We start from the raw sequence: 22,367 nt of genomic DNA on the forward strand, positions 1-22,367 counted from the left end.
GTAGTAGACCATCTGAATATGTGAAATGCATTAAACTTTCCCCCTGCGGGTGCTGGTGCCCTGAAGTGACCAAGAGCAGACTGGCTCTCCTTATTAGAACTAAATGCATGCAGACGCCTCGAGGTAACCTCAGAGTGCCAAATCATTATGAATCGTAACGTGGACACATCATTGTGAGTGTGTGAGTGCACTGAGTTAAAAACAAAATCACCTGTTTCTGTGGAATCTGTGTCTAATGTGGAAATGAGGATGAGACTTGTAGTGACATCAACAACACATTGCCTGGTGTTTGTACTTGACTCAGAGGTAGCTGATTTTTTTAATGGAATTTAGCCTCTTTTTCCTAAAATGTACAGTCGCATATTCTTTTAGTGTTGTTGTTTGTATAACGTGAGTCAGCAGCAATCTCCTGCTGGATGCCTCAGTGTTTCACCGGTGATAAAGATACTGACACAGGGTAAGCAGGTCATCAGAGCCATGGGATGAAACCGAACGTCATTAAGTGGGAGGGAGAAAGGCAAAATATAGAACTACAATGGGCTGCAGCGGGCTCAATGGGGCTGAGCATGACAACACAGCTTTTCTCCCACTTTCGTTCTTGTTCTCACTCACTTCTGTAATTGCCCTCTGGGAAAAGTCCAGGTCCTTCTGATATGGTAGGGTCCCCTTTCTTCATACTAGCTGCAGTTAGCTCACCAAATAAAATGGAGTTTTATGTTTAATTGAGAAGTATTAACAGCAGAAGTCTGCTGAAAAGAGGATTTGGTTAAACTCGAAGAAAATGTTTCTTTGTTCAAAACTTGGCTGCTTAAATATTTTGTTTGAAGTAAAGTAGACGTCCTTCTGACAACAATGAATTTAACTCAAACAGAACCCTGAAAAATGCTTTCATCCACAGTGATCCACAATTAAGTGACTTTTTTTGCAACAGTGTGTGGTCTACCAGTGTTTGTGAGCTTGCTGAAGGAGGCAGAGATAGTCACTACTTGTTTCAGTGGCAGTATAGACTCAAAGTTTGGTTCCTGAGACTGAGACAATTGTCTCCTGACCTTCTCTGCTAATATCTATAAATGGTCTGACCTTCACATTTTAAATGTACATATAAATAATGAACAGATTCTCTGTTGTAAAGTTTTGCTAATAATCAATAATTTTGTGACCTTTTCATAGGCTGATCATTTCCTGCAGTGATCTTTATGGGGTTAGAGTGACTGAGCATTGCAGGCAGTTGTTGTATAACATTAGCCTGCCTGAGTTTAGCAGGGATAACATGAATAGTATAAAAGACACAATATGTTAAAATTAAATATGTTAATGATGTTGCTTAGTTTCAACAAATCCTCCCTTGGTAAAAAAGTAAACACATTAATAAAAATTTTATTTTTTAACTGGCAAGTAATTCATTTACTGTAGTTAGGGAAAGTACTCTCAACCTCTGAGAGCAGATGTTTGTGGCTCTTCTATTAATAACACCAGCATTCAACCCTTAAGTCCCCCCTAAAAAAACCCAGCAGAGATTTTTGGGGGCCTTAAGTAACATACTAGTGAAGTGGAGTAGAACAAGGATTTTCTCTTCCCAACAACCACAAACTGCCTACTGGTCTTCTGCTGGTGCAATGGTGGTTAGCGCTGACATGTCACAGCAAGATGGCTGTGAGATCATTTCTCTGTGGAGCTTATATGTTCTCCCTGTTACTGTGTGGGTTTTCCCACTAGGTTAATTGGTGATTCTAAACCAGCTGCATGCAAGATAGATATGTGAATGCTATACACACACAGTGATGCTCTTTTATATATACATTTTCAGAAAGAGAGTAAGGAAGTAAATACTATGAACCTAAATGTTGTTTTGATTAAGACTCTAACACATGTAAAAATCTGTAAGTATTTGCATATATTTGTACAGTGCAGCCGATAGAACTTCATTATTAAAGCAGGACCCCATTCAGTAATAGTATTTAGTAGTCTTAGTAATTAGTAGTATTTTGCAGTATTGCAATTATTTCTACATATCAAACGCACGTAGAACGCACCTATCTCCCTGCAACAGCTCTATATCAGTTGACCTATCGTGGATCAACATTAAAACATTTTTCTTATTTTTTCCCAACTTTGCAAACTGCTAAGAAGACTTGTAGAACAAGATATATGTGTTAAAAGTAATTTGTTTTTCATCTTTTTCCTTGGTTTAGTTTAGTGGTGTAAATGGACTCATATGGAATTAAAATGAACCTTGTGTTTATATCTCAGTCACTTAACCTCAAAAGTCAAACCAAAACTATCCATCCATCCATCCATCCATCCATCCATCCATCCATCCATCCATCCATCCATCTTCTTCCGGCTCTACTCTGAGCTCCTCCCGGATGGCTGAACTTCTCACCCTATCTCTAAGGGAGAGGCCGGCCACCCTTCGGAGGAAGCTCATTTCCGCCGCTTGTATCCGCGATCTCGTTCTTTCGGTCGCTACCCACAGTTCGTGGCCATAGGTGAGGGTAGGGACGTAGATCGACCGGTAAATTGAGAGCTTCGCTTTTACGCTCAGCTCTCTCTTCACCACGACGGACCGGTGCACCAATCCGTCTGTCAATCTCCGGCTCCCTTCTCCCATCACTCGCAAACAAGACCCCGAGATACTTGAACTCCTCCACTTGGAGCAGGAACTCATCCCCGACCCGGAGTGGGCACTCCACCCTTTTCCGGCTGAGAACCATGGCCTCAGATTTGGAGGTGCTGATCCTCATTCCCACTGCTTCACACTCGGCTACAAAGCTTTCCAGTGCGAGCTGGAGGCCATCACCCGATGAAGCCAACGGAACCACATCATCCGCGAAAAGCAGAGATGAGATTCTGAGGTCACCTAAGTGAAAGTCCTCTGCCACTTGGCTGTGCCTAGAAATCCTGTCTATAAAAATTATGAACAGAATTGGTGACACTGGGCAGCCCTGGCGGAGCCCATCATCCACCGGGAATGAGTCCGACTTATTGTCAGCAATGCTCTTGCAACGGTTGTATAGGGATCGAATGGCCTGTAGCAATGGGCCAGACACCCCATACTCCCGTAGCACCTCCCACAGAATACTCCTAGGGACACGGTCGAATGCCTTCTCCAAGTCCACAAAACACATGTAGACTGGTTGGGCAAACTCCCATGCACCCTCAAGTATCCTTGAGAGGATAAAGAGCTGGTCCAGTGTTCCGCGACCAGGACGAAAACTGCATTGTTCCTCCTGTATCCGAGGTTCGACTAGTGCATGAACTCTCCTTTCCAGCACCCTGGCATAAACTTTCCCAGGGAGGCTGAGGAGTGTGAACCCCCTGTAGTTGGAACACACCCTCTGGTCCCCCTTCTTGAAAATGGGGACCACCACCCCAGTCTGCCAGTCCAGGGGTACTGCCCCTGATCTCCACGCAACATTGTAGAGGGGTGTCAGCCAAGACAGCCCTACAACGTCCAGAGCCTTCAGGAACTCGGGGCGGACCTCATCCGCACCAGGGGCTCTGCCACCAAGGAGTTGTTTAACTGCCTCAGTGACCTCACCCCCGGAAATTGGCGGGTCATCCCCCTCATCCCCAGACTCTGCTTCCTCCTCGGAAGACGTGTCAGTGGGATTAACGAGGTCCTCGAAGTATTCCTTCCACCGCCCAACAGTTTTCTCAGTCGAAGTCAGCAGCACTCCACCAGCACTATACACAGTGCAAGTAGAGCACCAAAACTATTTATATAATATTTTTAGTACTGAAAATATTTGATTGACCTCTCTTGTTTGACCAGCAAGGTCTGCACATATTCTAATATGATGATGCTTTTCCTTTAATACTTTCTAAAACTGCCTTATGTACAGTAATCTTTTGTATTTCCCCCTCAGAGTCATATCACCACATGGAAATCACAAACTAATGCAATAAATATATGTCATATATTTTCTACATATTTTTTCTCTCTTTAATATATTCACCTATAGTGTACTGACCTTGGTAAGACTTGAGTGAGAAACCAAATCCATCATAATCTGAGAAAATAATTAGCATCAGTGTTAGTAAGCCACACTCATACAAATTCCTAATTAAAAGTGTGTTACCCTCACTTTCATATTTCAAAAAGAAAGCAACATTGAAAATAATCTAAATCAATCTAATTCAAATTCAAACAAACCAAAAAAAAAAAACTAAGAAAAGATATTTGATTAAAAAAACAAAACAAAAAAATTATTATTTCTTTGAGGATTATCTTTCTAGACAGTTTTCTATTATACTTATTTAAACAATAGAGCAGATTTGGAAAATACTGAGATAAACAGTGAAGGTGATTAAGAAACATAGCTCCCATTGCTCCCTTCACTTCCTTCTTTCATTCCCTCTGCTGGACGTTTTATTTTTGTTTTGTTTTGATGACGCCTCTTGCTGTGTTGGTGGAAAATGATGCCTTCATTGCATCTACTCATATAATCTTCATTAGTGAGATGATTAAAAAGAAAAAAACAAAACAAAAGGTATGAATCTACCCCTTCCTCCCTAATGTACGCTGCACAAAGTTGTTTGTGAATTCAAGTTGGCACAGTGGTTTATTTCATTTGATTATTCAATTCCTTATAAACTTGGTTTTATGAGACAAGCAGCAACAGAGACTGAGGTTTCAAATCTTTTTGATTGGTTTAGTTATGTTTGTTTGGCCCTCTGTTCACATTTCACAGTAATAACACATAAAAGTGTCACAGGAGGGAGATTGGCGGGATAACAGCTGCAGACGAGGCTGTGTTCAAGTCGTTGTGAATGTGTGCATGCAAATTTTATTGCGCGTATATCGACATATTTATACTTTGTTGTGCTCTGATTTTTTTTAAATGTCTTTTTGTCCTTGCAGAAGAAACCAACTTTTAACATACTCGTAGTCCATTCCAACACGTTTTTAAAAAGAAAGAAAAACTAATGGTACAAATGGTGAATAATGGTTCATCATGCATGTCTGTGGCTTTTAATGAGTTTAAATGTTTATGTGGGGAAAACATTTATTTATGAATCCCACTTGAGCAGAAGGTACTGGGCCTCGGGTGGACGGGTGCATAAAGTCTGAGAGTGTGAGGCGTCTTAGGAGCAGTCAGAGGGAATCTGCTGTGCTGAGCAGCTTCTTGTCTTTGACCTAAAGCTCTGTCCTCCTATAATTCTTCTCATTACAGTCCTAATGGGCCAATCAGCACCATGCTAAGCCAAAGGCATGCTTCTATCATCTTCACAGCTTTGCAGGGCTGTGTCAGTAATCCCCTCTCCTTTTCCCCATTCATACTACATGCCTGTCTCTGATGTATTTCTGTTTCACTGGATTACTCCATCCAGCAATTCTCTGTTGACTGCCCTCTGAATGTTAATATGAGGGAGTCCTTTTACTGTTTACATTATAGTGGTGTAGCAATTTTGTATCTAGAAACCTTAGAAAAAAATGTGTGGATTTAATGATCTGTGTGCTGTTGACCATGTTTTGAGATTGTTGTGATTCCAAACATATTGATTCAATGAAATCTTTTAAATTGTTGTGTTTTTATCCAAAACCCCCCAAACAAACAAAACAAACTATCAAAAAATAACAAAGATACAACATATATGGGATTTAGTATTAACAGGTGTTTTTTACATTTTTGTCTTAGACACTGACTGCATACAATGGTAAATGCACAATACTTAACCTGTATATAAAACCACACTAATTGACAACTTTATTAGGTACACTTGTTCAGCTGCTACTTAATGCATATATCTATTTAGCCGATCACATGGTAATAACTTTCAATATCCATTTTTCAGTTTTATAGAGAATAGTGTGAAAAAGAGAAAATATCCAGAGAGGTGGAGTTCATTGGAAGAAAATGCCTTGTTGATGACATAGGCTCATCAAAACTGGGCATTAGAAGAAAACTATTGTCTGGTGTTATGAGTCATGTTTTCTTCTATGACATTCACATGGTAGGGTGAGAATTTGACATGAACAACATAAAAGCATGGATTCATCTTGGTTTGTCTCAATGGATCAGGTGGTGCTGGTGATGTCATGGTGTGGAGCATATTTTTCTGGAACACTTCGGACCCTTTAGTATCATTTGAGCATCATTGTTTAAACACCAGGGTATGCAGTATACCTATCTTCCAATGGTTCCTGCAGGATAATGCACCGCGGCATAAAACTCAGATAATCTCAAACTGCTTTCTTGAACATAAAAATTAGTTTGCTGTACTCGAACGGCCTCTACAGCCACCAAATTTGAATCCAATAGCCAGTAAATCTGCCACAGCTGTGCCATGCTATCACGTCAATGTGGATGAAAGTCTCCAGCAACTTGTTGAATCTATGTCACAAATAATTAATGCAACTCTGAAGGCAACAGGGGGTCCAACTTCACAGCAAGATATAACTAATGAAGCAACCAGTATTATCACTGCGACTGCTAATTCACAACTTCAGCTTATGATTTTCATTGTAGCTGGAATCCAATATCAGTATGAAATTCATCTACACCAACCCTCAGATGTTCACATTTGTAGAGAATTAATGCTATATTGAATCAAGTTACTGGACATGCATATGATGTTATTTTAAGTCATTTTTGATACTCTAATTCCAGCTGTTTAATAATAAAGGCAGAAAATCTGATTTATTTATTTATTTATTTTTACATTTTAATGCCAAATAGAGTATCTTCCTGCAGCCAGTCAGAACAGTGACTTCAAGGTTAACAGAGTTTCCTGATGTGAAAAGTGAGGTTGTTCTTGTGCTAAACATGTATGGGACGTTTGGATCAATAATGGTGACGAAAGCTGGGCCAACAAACACATCAACCTAATCACCTTAATCCTCGGGACCCCCCAAACTCCCAGTTCTGCCACCCTCTCTTTGTGTTACAGTCAGCATCTGTTGTATATGCAGATGTCAGCACTTGTTTATTTATTCATTATTCATCAAAACTTATGGCTCAACATACACACCTTCTTCTTATACATTTAAAATAAGTTCACAAGAGAAACTATCAAAAGCCTCTAGAATGAGGCAGTAAGGCTGTGGTGCCAGCAAATGAAGGGTAAAAGGTTCTCAAGACCTTTAAAGATACTTTTTGGATTAGGAATTCAGCCCAAATGCACCACAGAATATGTTCCAAGAAATGGGATAGTCCAAGCCAAAATAGTGATGGGGTTTTTACAAATAGTCTTTCTCCATAACATTGTTATTCTACCGCTAGATTTATGGCTTAAAATGCAAAACGCACCCTATCAATCACATGGTGACCTTCAGAAACTATTTGTAGAGAGTGGAGGGCATGTAAGCAGTGGAGCAGGTCTGGCATTTGTGCAAACTATTGGTGCTTAGGTGTAAAAAACATCTGATAGACCTCCTTATTTGCTTTCCTTCTCACACAGCCTCCATGCTTATATGTTGTTGTTTTCTTGTTTTGAGTATTTTGTAAATGCAGCAGACGACGCTTTGGGTTTAATATGTATTCAACACAAACCCCTTTTCCTGTTGCCTTTGTCCTCCAGGGTCCTTGCAGGGCGAGTACCAGAGAAGACTGTACAAGGAGCTGCTGGCTAACTACAATCGATTAGAGAGACCTGTGGTCAATGACTCAGCTCCCATCCTGGTGGAGCTGGGCCTCACACTTCTGCAGATCATAGATGTGGTGAGAAAACTAGATTCATTTGTATGTCATATATATATATATGTGTGTGTGTGTGTGTGTCTAGTTTTGGCATTTTAAAATGAAGAATATGTGGAAAAATATGAAGTTTTCAGTGTAATTTTAGGAAAACCTGAAGTGGAATTTAGTTACTTTAACTTTAACTTTGACATTTTTGTATTTAGCTGAGTGTCACATTCATGGAGACTTTTCCGTGAGAGGGGAGCATAATGCACTTTAAACATTTGCAGTTTATGAACATTATAGTTTACTCCTCTTTTTTCTGTGACCAAAAAATCAGTCTAGGTTTCTGCTAACTTTAATGACTTTTTAAATAGTAAATTATAGTAGCAGCAGGTTGTCAAATGAAGCCTCATTAACCATCAGAAAGAATCAAAAACGTAACAGACCCGACAGAGGCTGTGTGTACATTTATCAGTCAGCTCATCCACAGAGAGGAGACAGTTTAGGGAAGTGTTAGCATGTTACATGCACTGATTCTGACAGCCATGTCTGATGTATTTGTCAAGAATGAAAGATGCAACTTGTTTGAGAGCGTGCAGTTTCAAAAGGACTTCTTGCTTTTTACTGAGACAAAGTGTTTAGATTGTTTTTGATGCATTTCCAGTTCTAATTTAATCTGTTTGATATTAAGGAGCTACCAATTTTACATGATTTCTGATGATCTACAGCTTCTGACAGACTGAGGAAGACTTTCAAACAGACAATTCAGAATTTTACTGTTCTTACAGTAGCTTACTGCAGTAGTACTGTAGTTTAAAACAACAACAACAACAAAAAAAATTCAGTCCTCTTAAAATCATCTTTCAGTCTGTCTTTCCACTAATTTTTGTTTTTCTTGTCATGAGGTGATGCTTCCTAAATCACTGAAAAAGTTTTATGGAAAAACTGAGAACTCAGATACTTACACGTCATTTGTTTTGTCAATTAACTTCTCCGCACCGCCGTGCGTTTCTTTTCTGACAAAGATTTTTGACTGTTCCAGCCAACTTTCAGAGAAAAGCTAATCCTATCTTTTCCTCCTATCTCTAACAGTCTGATTTCCACTCTTTTCTACTATCCATGTTGTTACTGATATACTTTGACATGTGTCACCATCTTCTCCTCTTAGTTCAGTGGTGTCTTTCGCTAATAGATACTCACATTTAGTCAAAAGTGTGTCTTTGAGCCTGGGCCAAGCCCATTTCATCCATCCTACAGCTTCCAAGCAAAGTCAGCAAACTGAAGTGCAGTTTTTGTCTGCTGAACTGCTTCATATGGACATAATGTCTATCCTGCTGCTTCAAAAGTTATCAGTTTCCTAAAAAGTCATTCCTGAGAGAGGCTGTTCCAAGGCATTTTTTTTTTTTTTTGTATAAGTAGAAGCTGCTTAAAGCTCTTGGCAGTCTCTGATGCTTTTTCAATAATGAATATGACCATCCTCTAGTTTTTTAACTTGAGTGACGTGGACTTCATCTGTAATCAACAACCAAGGGAGCATCCCTGACAGCAGGGTTTTGCCGATGGTCTTAAGGAACTTTGTGATTTTGTGATCTTGGCTTCTGGACAAGTTCGCGCCACTGAGACCTGCATTGCTCCAGTTCTCCAACATCTTAGCTGGTGCTTCAAACAGCAACTGGCATATTGTGTTCATTGAAGCTTTGGTCTGATTTTTACATGATGTGAAAATGCAACTGAACACTTATTGATAGAAACACCGAGATATTACTAGGAAATGTATACTACACTATTACTGTAACATACAGTAGAAGCCCCCAAAGCTTGATTTTTGCTGGAATAATAATAATAGACCATGAAATACTTTATTTTGATTAAATATTGCCATTCTGTACATTATGGCCCTGTTTACTGTGCTGCAAGAATTTTGTCTGACATCAAATAGATATGCAAATTCAGCTTTTCAGGATATACATCTTTATTTTGATTGTTTCATTAAATTGTTTATAGACAAGGTTTTTTACCTTTTATCTGACAAACTCAAAAAGAGGACAAAAAGCTAAAAAGATGCAGGATAACTTTTATCCCCTTTTCTTTAAAGTAAGGGAGCACAGGGAGCAGGAATAGTGATGCTTGCAGAAATGCTAATTTTCACCCTGCAGCTAGAATATGAGCAACATCATTTCCAGAAATGCTATATGTACACTTTAAAAACATTTCCAAAGTTCATTATTTTATAATGTTCGTCATTCTTTGATTTCATCATGACATGCAGCATTTTACAAGAGCTAGCATGATATTTTACATTACATCAGCCCTGTTTAACACACAGCGTTATATAAAAAAGCTTGGAAAAGTTCTAAACAGTCCTGTGCCACCATGAAGCTCTTTAACTGAGCTACACTTTATTGCAAAGAATGACTTCTAGAAAGTTTCACATAGCGTGGTTGGTTCTTCTTTGGAAATGCAAAACAGCTGCAGCGACTTGCTGATCACAAAGGCATTTTCCAGTTTATTAAATATGAATTGCTTTGGTTCTTCGCTCTTATATAAAAGAAAATCTCACTCTCTTTTTGTCTTTCTTCTACTTCTGTTTTTAGGACGAGAAGAACCAAGTGCTCATAACGAATGCCTGGCTGCAGCTGGTGAGTTAAAGTTTGAATGGGGCACATGACCATCGACTTAATGTGCTGTAATACTTGCTTAATTGTTGTCTCTGAAAATAACATAGCACACGCTCTAAAAGTTGGAATAGTCTGACTCATTTCGGCAACTCTATTATCAGCATTATAGGTGTTTTTCAGTTACACATAACAATTTGTCTTTGGAAAAAACAACCTGATGTTTAGGTTTCTGATGGCACATAACACATAGGTTGTTAACACATAAGGCTCAAGCAGCCAGATTCAGCATCTCTGTGTCATTGTCCTGTTGCCTTTCCCGCATATACTGTTTATATGACACAGTCGACACCCAAGTCCAAAGTCCAGGTGTATTTAAAGAAATAGAGCAGCTTTCAAAAAGCTAAGGGAAGAATTATCACTAGTTTACTGTCCCATGCTTTTTCTATTTTAAGATACAGACTTTTAATGTAGCTTGTCTGCTCCATTTACATTTTTGCTATTCTATTTCTTACATTGTGACAGGTTACAGGTTTAGCAGTGCATGAGGGTAATTATGCCATTTTATAAAAATGCCACCTAATCTATAACTGAATGAATTAGTCTATAAATATGTATGTTTCTGTCTCAGTACTGGACAGACATCTACCTGACCTGGAATCCAGAAAACTATCCCGGTGTCCAAAACCTGCGATTTCCTTCGGACCAGGTCTGGACGCCTGACATCCTTCTTTACAACAGGTCAGTTCTGACTTTGTCCACTCATTACAGCCTTATATTAGAAGAATATGACCTTCGCGTTTTTCAAAAAAAATGTTTTTCTGTTTTTCTTGTGGAGCAGTTGAACACTGTCTGCCCTTTGCTACAAATAAACTCACCTCTCAGAGCCATCTTTCCTTGCACTATGTATTTTTGACAGGAGTGAATTAAACGTCTGTATAATTCTTTAGATATGCCACCATTTTTAAATTAAATTCCACCTTTAATCTCCACAAAACTGTGCAGATTAGTTTGAGCCAAAGTGATAAATATTCAATCAAAATCCAGCACAAACACAATAATACACAAAACAGGAGGAGACGGGTTATTTTAAAAACTCTGAGGCAGTCAAGTCAATGACGATGAACGAAAGCTGATAAAAAGCAACTGATGTCATTAAAACTGATTTTCACTATATTAAAAAATATTAAAATGTTAAAAAATAGCAGTTTTCAATGAATTAGGAGCCACACGAGAGCTAAGGTCAAAATCCTTGTTTTCATAAACGATGTTCAACGAGCTCATTGCATTTTTGATTCAGGTCAGGCTGATGATGTTGGCTTATCCACTTCGTGCTTCTGTGTAAGGCTTTCTCAGTCCAATTAGAGATGTAGGCCAGTTGTTTTCCTCCAAAACAACTAATTGCAATGCTTGAGTGAGAGATGGATGTTCAGTTTGAGACTAAAAGGAAAGGAGAAGATGAAGGGATGGATAATTTTAGTCCCTCCAGCACACACATCACATGGAACATTAGGACAAAACAAAGGTCTAGGAGTATTAACCCAAATTTTAAAAGCTTAGCTTTTAGACCTGCCAGGATTACCCAACCTAATCTCTTCACTCTCACCCCTCTCTTTCCCCATGTCTGCCTTTTACCCTCCCCTACCCCTTCACCGCCGTCCCGTCTCACCATCCCTCTTTTCATTTCATTTCATTTGTGTCTCCCTCCACGTCTCTTTCATAACTCACTGTCTTACTATAATTCATTCCATTCAATCAACTCTTTCTCTCCATATTTTATTGTTCCCATCTTTCATCGAGTGCTCTTTATAAATCACTCCATCTGCTCTGTCAAAGTGTCAGCATGTTTCCTCACCCTCCTCTCTTTGCCTGCTTGTCTTGTTTTTGAACTGGCTACACACTCCCCTAAAACACTTAGATGCTACAAATCTTCTTTACCAAACACTTTAAGTGTTTTGTCTTCATATTTTTTTGTTTGACTTTTTTTTTCAAATCTAATCGAATCATAGTGAAACGTATCAGTCTGTACAAAACAGGCAGAAGGTTCTGTCCTCTTTGTTTCATGTTAAGGGTTTTCTATACATTTGCATACTTTGTCAAAGTAAAGTCTCCCTGTTATATTTTACAAAATATATCGATAGTAACATTACAGCACTACTGTTAATATATTATGGCCTAAATATTATTTTTTTTACAGTTTTTTCGGAGCAATGGCTGAAGCAAAGCCCAAAACAGATCCTGTTAAGAAATCAAAAAATCTGTTGAACTCGGTAATGAATGAAGCAACATAAAGCTAAATATGAAGATCCAGTCAACAGTTGAGCATAAGGGTTTATGTACCTAATGAGGAAATATCTAAATTTACAGTTTTCAGAAATATTAATAATATAGTTACTATTATGGTTATTATTGGTAGGGTTGCTATGGTTACACTGCATGAGTCTGAGCTTTCATCACACTAATGCACAACAAACATCTGTATAAAAATTCCCACGACCTCTTCTCTTAGGGAGAAGACTACCAAGACTGCGTACGATGTATGGTAAATATAATAATTACACACTAAATAGTACTTATTCCACTTATTCCATAACATTTTAACTCATAATCTTAAAGTTTGCCAAATAACATTGTGAGGGACCAAGCAGCCAAGGCATAGAGGACACAGGAAAAAATGTCTTCAAAAGTGGTTCTCTTTATTTTAACCCTCAAAAAAAGTTAAAAAAGACAAAATTCAAAAATATAATTAGTGGGCCCATAAAAGAGGTCAACTAAATATAACTCTACAAAAATCATTTCCAGAAACTTATATAGACAAAGTGGACACAACTTAACTAACAAACTGACCTAATCACAAAGACACAAGAGGGTATCTTTTATAGTGGTTTGACCAAACCATTTACACACAATAGGGGGGAAACAAAAACAAAGACCAACACTAACTAAGCACAGAAGAATTTTAAGTAAGGCTAAAACACCCCTGTTTCTGATAGCACGTGGTTGGTCCTGCTGAGCAGGCATTTTGTTCTCAAAGTCCTCAGCCATACCTTTTGCAAAGAGAGGAGACAGCCAACCCCCCAAACCAGGTAACTCAAAGAAAGAGAAACATAATTAATATAACAGAAAACATTTTTAGAAAAACCACACAATGCTATTATGCGCGCGCCTCATAATCCCAGTGTTAGGTATAATTAAAATGATTAATGAGTCATATTAGTGAATAAGCAACTGCAAACCAAACTAATAAAGTGAACGAATGGACTTGTTTTACCTATGTGTGGCTGATGCCATCACAAACATATTTAACATATATATACATAATATATATACATGTATATAATGAATCTAAAAATATATGATAAAGAAAGAGATCTCGTCATCCGGTTTTGGCTAATTTATCTGTAATTTATAATTTAAATAACTTTAAATAACTCTAAGAACAAAATTTATTGCACTTAATCTCATTTTTATGTGAACACTGTGAAAGACGCACTTTGTGTTTTCTTTTAATGAATAATTCCATGTTACCATTGTTGGATGCTTGGTGTAGGTGTCCTCCCTACAAGTTGTAAGCTGAAGAATGAAAATAAGAAGTACTTACTAGACAAACGCTTACCATAAATTTTTTTTATTCATTTCAATTGTTTTAATATGACCTTAATGATGTTTAGAGGTGCTGAGATCAGATTCTGTCTAAATATGGAATGAACTGAATGGAAAGACAAAAAATGAGATAAGCCAGCTCATTTTTTTCCCAGTGTGAAATCTCATATTTCTCTGATATTGCTTTTGTTATTGTCAGCCTGTTTTGTTCACACTGCCTCACAATTATATTTTACGCATGGGTAATCTATACAGCGAGTCATGGATTTATCATCCAGAAGATATCTGTGCATTCCTGCCTGGGGAAAATAGTTTTTTATCCTCCATCTTTGCAATAGTTTCAGTCTTTAATTAGAAGATTTCATCTTCCAGTTCAATAATTACAGTGGGTCTAATGACTAGCTTTTTGTCAACTGGCCTCATGAAAATACAAACCAAACTTTAATTAACAGATGAGACCGTTAAGATATTGACTTAGATTTGCATTTCTCTTCTACTGAGACTTCTACTTTACTTCTACTATGGCTTCTCTGAAAAAAACTGAAACTTCTCTGTTAATTCACAAAATACTAAGTTTTAAAAAGACACTTTATTTTCTGTTTCATGCTTTGTCTTTTACTTGTTTCGTTGTAGTACGCCAGGTTTTGGATGAAGCCTTTATAAATGCTGAAACACTGACAATGATTCAGACCTTTGATGGTGCAGATAAAATAATAGTTATACCATTGTGACATTTTTCCAAAGCCACCTAGTGGCAGGGCTGTTCTGGTTGCTGAGCATATGTTTGACATCTCTGATATAAAGTAAATAGATCTATAACATGTCGAATATTTGAGCGGTTGACCTCTCTCTCATTAGAGGAAACAGAAAACTGCAGCGATGAACATAACAGACGTCAAATTCAGGTAGGACACAGACTGAATCATAGTTATGGCAGAAAACGTAAACATACAGCACACACCATTGTGACAGACCATATGGATTAATAGAGAAGTAATCAAATAGATGGATGTGGACTTTTTTTTCCTGGATGGATAGCTGAGTTGAATGAATAGACAGATAGCTGGATTTGATGATGTTTCTCTGATCCATTAAAATTAATGAAGTTTTGAATGAAAGAAAACCTTGTCTTTAGTGCCCATGAGCATGTTTTTAAAATTCATGATGGTTTATAATAAGGTTTATAAAAAACCTAAAAAAAACAATTCTCTCATCTATATAATATTATTTTTTCACAAATCGCTGAACTGGTGACAGGATGAGTAACAATAAGGTGCGGTGTTATTAGTATATGTATTAATGCCTATGAAGCTGTGCAGGGAGTGAAGTTCTTGATCTAAAATGCTTATGATTTGTGTAAGTGTCAAAACAACACATTTAAACTTACATTACAGACAACATATTATATGCAAAACCAAAAAAATAATCAGATACAACTGTGTAACATTACGAGTCTTCTGCCGTCCTGTTTGCTTCTGTATTTGATGATTTGAAGCTGAATTAAGTTTATAAGTAATCCATTTAACATCACTTTGCTCTCTGCTTCTATTCTGTCCATTTGTTAACCACGGAGCCTCGAGCGCTGTCAAACAGAAAGCCTCAAGTCATGATGCCCCGAGGCTGCTTAGTGGAGGGCTGTATCTCTGGGATATGACATAATGGACATGGACAGATTGGTCTGTTCTTCATGCAGTCATTCTGAGTCTGAGGCACTGACCTTGTGTAATTCTCAACTATGCTTGACTAAAAGCTTCAGAAAAGCTTCGGGGAAGGTGTTAGCTGTTTCCTCTGGAGAAATAAACATTCTGTATCTCTGTTTTATTCTTTTAAAAAGCTTCAGAGTAATCATTTAAGGTACAGAAGATTATATTTTACATAGTTTTATATAAATATATTTACCGTTTGCACATTTCTTGTGCTGTATTTAGAATTTGTTCACTCTGTATGGCCTTTTTTCTGCCTCACATCCAAAAGACTTCCTACTTTTTATTATTGAGAGTCAGGTGTTGAGTTAGTGAGAATAAAGCTGGGTGAGTCATGTCCCATGGTGCAGAGACCTGTCACTGCCACCATTGTCACTGTCGGTCAGTCTCTGTTTCCCCCTTGCTGCACTCTGACACATCCACAGCGCCCTTTTGCCAGCCTGTATGTGTGTATGTGAGCGTGACAGCTTCTCTTCTCCCAGGGATATCACTTGTCCAACTGTATGCTGTTTTAATAATTCTAATCTTTACATGGCAAAATGTTGGTTACTCCATTATTAAGGGTTTCAGAAACTTCAAATATGCTCACAAATGTTTAACTGTAAGGTCTGGTAGATCTTTGATGTTACTTGTGCATCGTGTAAGAGCCACATGTAATGATGCTTTAAATTAATAATTCCATGTGACCATTGATGGAAGCACTGTGGAGGTATAAGACAAAGAAATGCAACAAAAACTGTAATCAAGCTGAAGGGGTAGGCAAGTGTCTTAAGTAAAAATTGAAAAATTGCGATTAGACAAGTGTGTACCCTGTGGCATCTACTCACACACACACACACTTCAGGACATTGTCTACTGCGATGTGTGTAAGCGCTGATTGCAAGAAAGCTCGCACATCCAGATAAAGTAAGGCCAAAGCTTGAATAATTCATTGCGTGTCTCCACCTTGGCCAACCCCACACATCCCTCCCTCAGTACCTGCAGGATCCACAGCTAATAGCGACGCACACAGCAGAGACATAAAATATAACACTTGACCCTCCAGAGAAAAGGTCAATCACTCAATCTGAGAAGAAGCAGGTACAAAGAAAAAGGAGCCATCTACAAACTTTGGTTAAAATGCAGGCCACGTTTTTTTGTCAAGTCTCAATACTGCTGTGGGATATTTCAGACACGCTGATGTTATCTCTCTCATTGGGGATTGAAGTGTGTGTGTGTGTGTGTGTGTGTGTGTGTGTGTGTGTGTGTGTGTGTGTGCCTATTGCTTTATTTTTTGTGTGCATTTTACGGCATTGTGTGTGCCTTTGTACTGTGCATTTATGTAGAGATCTATATGTGGCTTTTTAAGCAGTTTGAAGTGTGAACTAAAACAATATAGCTTACAACAATAAATACACAATGTGTCTAATAGTTTGCACATGTGTATTTTCATGTAATAAATACATTTTTTAATCAAAATGTGTTATTATTTAAAAACTACAGTACAATAAAGCATTTACATTTGCTCCTTTGCCAGGCATATTGTCCACAGCATCAGTGGTCTCTTCCTTTTTGTCTGCAGTGTCTTTTGCAGGGCTTATTTTTTGGGGCTATTGCTGTTTACTTTTTACCAGCACTGTCTACTTCTTCAGGTTTAGTCCTCTGATCAAAACTTCTGTTTTGTATTCACACTCTTGCAGACCTTTCTTTCAGGAAGCTGAAATTTGAAGCAATATGAGAAACTCTCACTCTTTTTGTTGCATACTTTTGTGTGTTTTGTATTGTCTTGTTAATTTTTTAGTGTTTTGGTAGCTCATGAAAGAAAATTTCTTCCCCTTTATTTGATAGAGCAGCAAGAGCGAACAGGGAAAGACTCAACCTTTATTGATATATTTTACTGAATTTTTTGTATTCACTGGTCTAAGCTGACTCATTTTTTCACTTCTATCCAAATGCCGTATTGAAGAAGGATATAAATTGCTTTCTTCCAGCTAGCTGCTACACTCAGAATTTAGTTTGCTTTATGACTTTTGCCATATACTGTTAATTCTCTAAAAGTTCAGGTTTTGCCTCTGGCACTTTATTAAGGACTTCACATTCTAACCAATACCAGAGGAGCTTCTCTTTAATATTTAATTAGAGTTCAAGTGGAGTACCAGAGCTGTAGTACAATCAAGGTTATGCGCATGCATTTTCTTTACTGTAAGCATCTATCCCCAAGTGCTAGCACTTTTAGACTTGCAGATGTAACATCAAATTATTTGTTTTTGGTACATTACAGCGAATATTGTCAGTGAAACAGATCCAATCATTTTTATGTGTTTCAAGTTTTGCTTATTCGAAGACTTTCTCAAACTGGCGTTTAATCATTGCAAAAACACAATAAGGATCACCTACTCTGTTTTGGTTTTGCAATTACATATTTAGCATTAAACAGTTTTCATCAAGGTGTGTAGTTGCAGGCAGGTTGAAGGCTGAGTAGAAATATCACTCAACAGCTGCTGCCACTGCTGCCACTGCAGTCAATACATGAAATACGTCATCTCCCCATTTTGAAGCTTCAGTGTTAGCATCTTGGCTGCTATCATGCTATCATGGGGCATGATAATTGCATTAAAATGCTCAGCCCAAACATAGGTGGTAGCTCTTGGCTACATCACCACCTATCTGTGCATCCACCTGTCCCTTAAAGCAGCCTTGCCTCAACTTAAAGCGTTGATAAATTGTAACGGGTTAGTTTTATATAAGCTATATACCCTTGTAAAATTATTAGCTATAAAGATCAGTTGCTAATCATGATCGTTTCTGTGCCAAAGATTGTTATTTTATTATTTAGTCTATAAGGATTGACTCACTAGCTAGTCTCAAAAAGTCACTATTGCAGTTTTTGGCACTTGGCTTCAGTTTTCAGACTGCAAATACTGGCACAAAATGCAAACAATATTAACTGTATCAGGTGTTAGCCCGATGGTAGACTGGTGGTCTGTCTCAGGTGTAAACCTTTCTTTTGAACAGTGACAGGCATTGTGCAATTTGCTATTTCTGAGTGCACAGCAAAGCTTCAGGGCCACTGTGAAGAGTAGGAACTGCTACAAGAATAAAAACGCACAAATAAAGGCACATTGGGACCACTTTTGCTGCAAATAAACAGATGTGACAGAAATACCTTCTTGTTACTTTTTCCATCAGCGCTTGCATTCCCCATCAAGATTATTTTATCATGTGGCAATGAATGAATGCTTTAAAAGTACCGTCCTCTGCTTTCTTCCCAGTGCGGATGAAAGGTTTGATGCCACGTTTCACACCAACGTGCTGGTGAATGCGTCGGGTAACTGCCAGTATATTCCCCCTGGCATCCTGAAGAGCACCTGTTACATCGACGTGCGTTGGTTTCCCTTCGATGTGCAGAAGTGCGATTTGAAGTTTGGCTCATGGACACACAACGGCTGGCTTCTGGATCTCCAGATGCTCGATGTGGACACATCCACTTATATACCAAATGGAGAGTGGGATCTTGTGGGTAAGAGGGCTTCTTTAATCAGAACATTGCAGAACCTTGCACTAAAAAATGCAGCTTAATTCAGTCTGTCACCAAAGAGTGAGGTGTTACATCAGGTTTTCTTAAATCAATATTTTGAATCTCGTTTAAGTAAATGAAAAGCTAAAATACTCAGACATAAGCAGATGTTATACATTATATACATTTACACTGCCCGTTAATAGACTGACATGAGGCCAACAAAATAAACTATAATGAATAGACTGGAAATGGAAGAAGATTTGGAAGACCTCTCGAGTGTTTCCAGCTGGGACATAGTAGAAGGAGATCCCAGTTCCACGGCTCTGGGGTTTAGGTTAGTTTGAAATGGGTGTGAGACAGAACCAGATGGCATGCGAGAGAAACAGTTTGACATTTTGACATGAGTGTAGCCAAGCCATATGTGAGTGCAGCTAATCACTTCCCTAGAGCTGAACCTTAAGGTGAGAAAATTCTAAAATTCAGGAAAACCATGGCTACTTTCTACTTTTTTATTTTGCTAAACATTTAAATACAGAGTGAAAATAATGAGGTTGAAAGCTGATTTGACTGAGACTGATTCCAGTGGAAGGTTCTCAGGGTTGAATTAATACAGTTTTATTTGAGAAGGGACTGTATAAAATATTAACATAAATGCTAATAGCTTTTGTGTTAATAATTAGCTTAAGCTAATTTGCAATCCCATTGGCCGGTCGTATGGTCACATGGTGCTTGGGTTTACATGGTAACACATATTTAAATGAAGTTCGCTCTTTAGTCCACAGAAACATATCTGCATTTGTGTCCTTCAGGTGTGCCGGCCAAGCGTAATGAGTTGTACTATGACTGCTGTAAGGAGCCCTATCCTGATGTGACGTTTACAGTCACCATGCGCCGCAGGACTTTGTATTATGGACTAAATCTGCTCATCCCCTGTGTGCTGATCTCTGGCTTGGCCCTGCTGGTCTTCCTTTTACCTGCAGACTCAGGAGAAAAGATTTCTCTGGGTGAGAGGGACATGCTGAACACACATGTTAGCTTACTGCAGATATGTATTGGTGCATATGTGAATAAGTAACAAAAAAGAAGAATTGATATTGAATATTGGTCGAGTAAAATAAAACAGAAACAACAATTCTTTAAGTTTTTAAATAAAGGAGAGTGTTCAAACTAATAAGAATGCAAACACCCTGCACAGTACATCAAAACTTCAAGGTGCCCTCACATGCATTACAAGCATATTTGTCCACAATGAATGTTGTCATGAATTCATGCATTTAAAGACACTTTAAAAAAAACACTGAATGCATTCTGTCAGTGCAGAGCATTGATGAATAGCGACCTGTCTGTGAGCAATCAGCAGCTACAAAGTAGGGGAGTTTTGAAGCTGTAACCTACCTTGAACATGTCAGAGAGGGCACCATCTGACAAATGGTTGTAGTCACGAGAACATAACTGATTACATACATAAGTAATTACAAGAATAATTTCATACACCAGTGACCCTGATTGCATCATTATGTATATGCTCATGTTCTCTCTCACTGTGTCTCTCTTGGTATCTGTCTCAAGGCATCACTGTGCTGCTTTCGCTAACTGTCTTCATGCTTCTGGTAGCTGAGATCATGCCTGCCACGTCAGACTCTGTTCCCCTCATTGGTGGGTTATATTTCTGTGTCTGTGTGAGTACATGTAACATGTTTAAGCGTGCGTGAATGTTGAATCAGGGGGAGCAAATGAGATTGGTATGCCTTAGAAGAAAAAGCTTACCGATGATTTTGTTTAGCTTCACCTGATACTTACTGATTATACCTCTTTGTCAAAACTTTATTATGGCTTCTGAAAAATGAGTGACAGCAGCAATAACAGGATAACTTACATTCACCTGCCACTTTATTAGTTACAACTTGTTGGTGCTACTTCCGACTCATCTCAAAGGCACTCTATTGGACTGAGATCTGGTGGCCGTGGAGTACATTGTCATGTTAAAGAAACCAGTTTCAGATTGTTTCATCTTTGTGTGCTGGAAGCAGGCAGAAGATGATTTTGTTCATAAAAGGAATGGACTCTATGTTCAATTGGTACTAAAGGGCCCACAGTGTGCCACCACCATCACCACCACCTAGAACAGGATGAATCCATACTTTCATGGTATTTATGCAAAATTCTTGCCCTGCTGTCCAAATGTTATAACAAACATCGAGACCCATCAGACCAGGCAACATTTCTTTTATTGTTCTGTTGTTATATACGTGTGTGTGTGTGTGTGTGTGTGTGTGTGTGTGTGTGTGTGTGTGTGTGTGTGTGTGTGTGTGTGTGTGTGTGTGTGTGTGTGTGCGTGTATGCCTGAGTTACTGTAGCTGTCAGGGCATGAGTCTTTTATTATTCGCCAGCCGTTAATCACAAGATAAGTGTGCTAATTTCTTACTTTATTTTACTTCTTATCTTCTTTGGCTTAGTTCATTTTAATTGTGTTCTGATTAATTCATAATTTGGTTTGTTCTGTCACAAATAACAATGTGGTTTGGGTCCACTTACCATATTTCTGGAATTACTGTACATCTTGTATTTTTCTACTGACTCTACCTCCGTATAGATAGATATACACTTTCTAATACCAGCCTAATTTCGTGCTCCACTTCTACTATAACCTTCTTTTCTTTTCTTTTCTTTTCTTTTCTTTTCTTTTCTTTTCTTTTCTTTTCTTTTCTTTTCTTTTCTTTAAGGCCCTAACCTTAACCTCTTTTATCTTTTTTTTTTAAATATCCTAACAAATAATAATAAACCTCCACCTACACACTTATCCTACCCCCTCCTTTACTGTTTCCTGATAAGACTCTCTCTCTCTCTCCTCCGTTTTTGGGTTTATTCACCTTTGTTCTCTGTTTTGTTGCACTGTTTTACACTGCTTTTATTCACCCAGCTTCAGTTCAAATGTGCATCTCTTCCCTTTAGCAAAATAGCATGTTGTAGATTGAGGAGAATTGCGCTCCTTTCATGATAGAGTGTGAAATCAGCCTAGTTTATTCAGTCTTGTCTGTTTCTAAATGCTAATAATTATGAGCATCTAATAATAAAATGAGGAGTAACGGGGAAAAAACATGCCACAAGTAATAAAATGATTGATCTCATACATAATTCTGGGGAAAAAACAATTAAGCCTTGTTGATTTTTTTGTGTGTATGTGTGTGTGTTTGTGTGTACTAAACAGCTCAGTACTTTGCCAGCACCATGATGATTGTGGGAATGTCTGTGGTGGTTACAGTTATAGTCCTACAATTTCACCACCATGACCCTCACGGCGGGAAGATGCCTAAGTGGGTGA

At 38.2% G+C, this 22,367-nt stretch overlaps 1 protein-coding gene across 1 annotated transcript in view; it reads left to right on the forward strand.

Moving 5' to 3' along the window:
- The window catches only part of LOC116320848 (neuronal acetylcholine receptor subunit alpha-7-like), a 33,426-nt gene that overhangs the window by 9,473 nt on the left and 1,586 nt on the right, over positions 1 to 22,367 (forward strand). The window contains exons 2-8 of the mRNA XM_039618863.1: positions 7,525 to 7,664; positions 10,220 to 10,264; positions 10,872 to 10,981; positions 18,798 to 19,045; positions 19,855 to 20,049; positions 20,615 to 20,701; positions 22,254 to 22,363. Of these exons, the coding sequence (XP_039474797.1) occupies positions 7,525 to 7,664; positions 10,220 to 10,264; positions 10,872 to 10,981; positions 18,798 to 19,045; positions 19,855 to 20,049; positions 20,615 to 20,701; positions 22,254 to 22,363 (935 nt within the window). The remainder of the gene's footprint in view (positions 1 to 7,524; positions 7,665 to 10,219; positions 10,265 to 10,871; positions 10,982 to 18,797; positions 19,046 to 19,854; positions 20,050 to 20,614; positions 20,702 to 22,253; positions 22,364 to 22,367) is intronic.

The sequence above is a fragment of the Oreochromis aureus genome, linkage group 2, assembly GCF_013358895.1.
Source record: "Oreochromis aureus strain Israel breed Guangdong linkage group 2, ZZ_aureus, whole genome shotgun sequence".
Classification (NCBI taxonomy): Eukaryota; Metazoa; Chordata; class Actinopteri; order Cichliformes; family Cichlidae; genus Oreochromis; species Oreochromis aureus.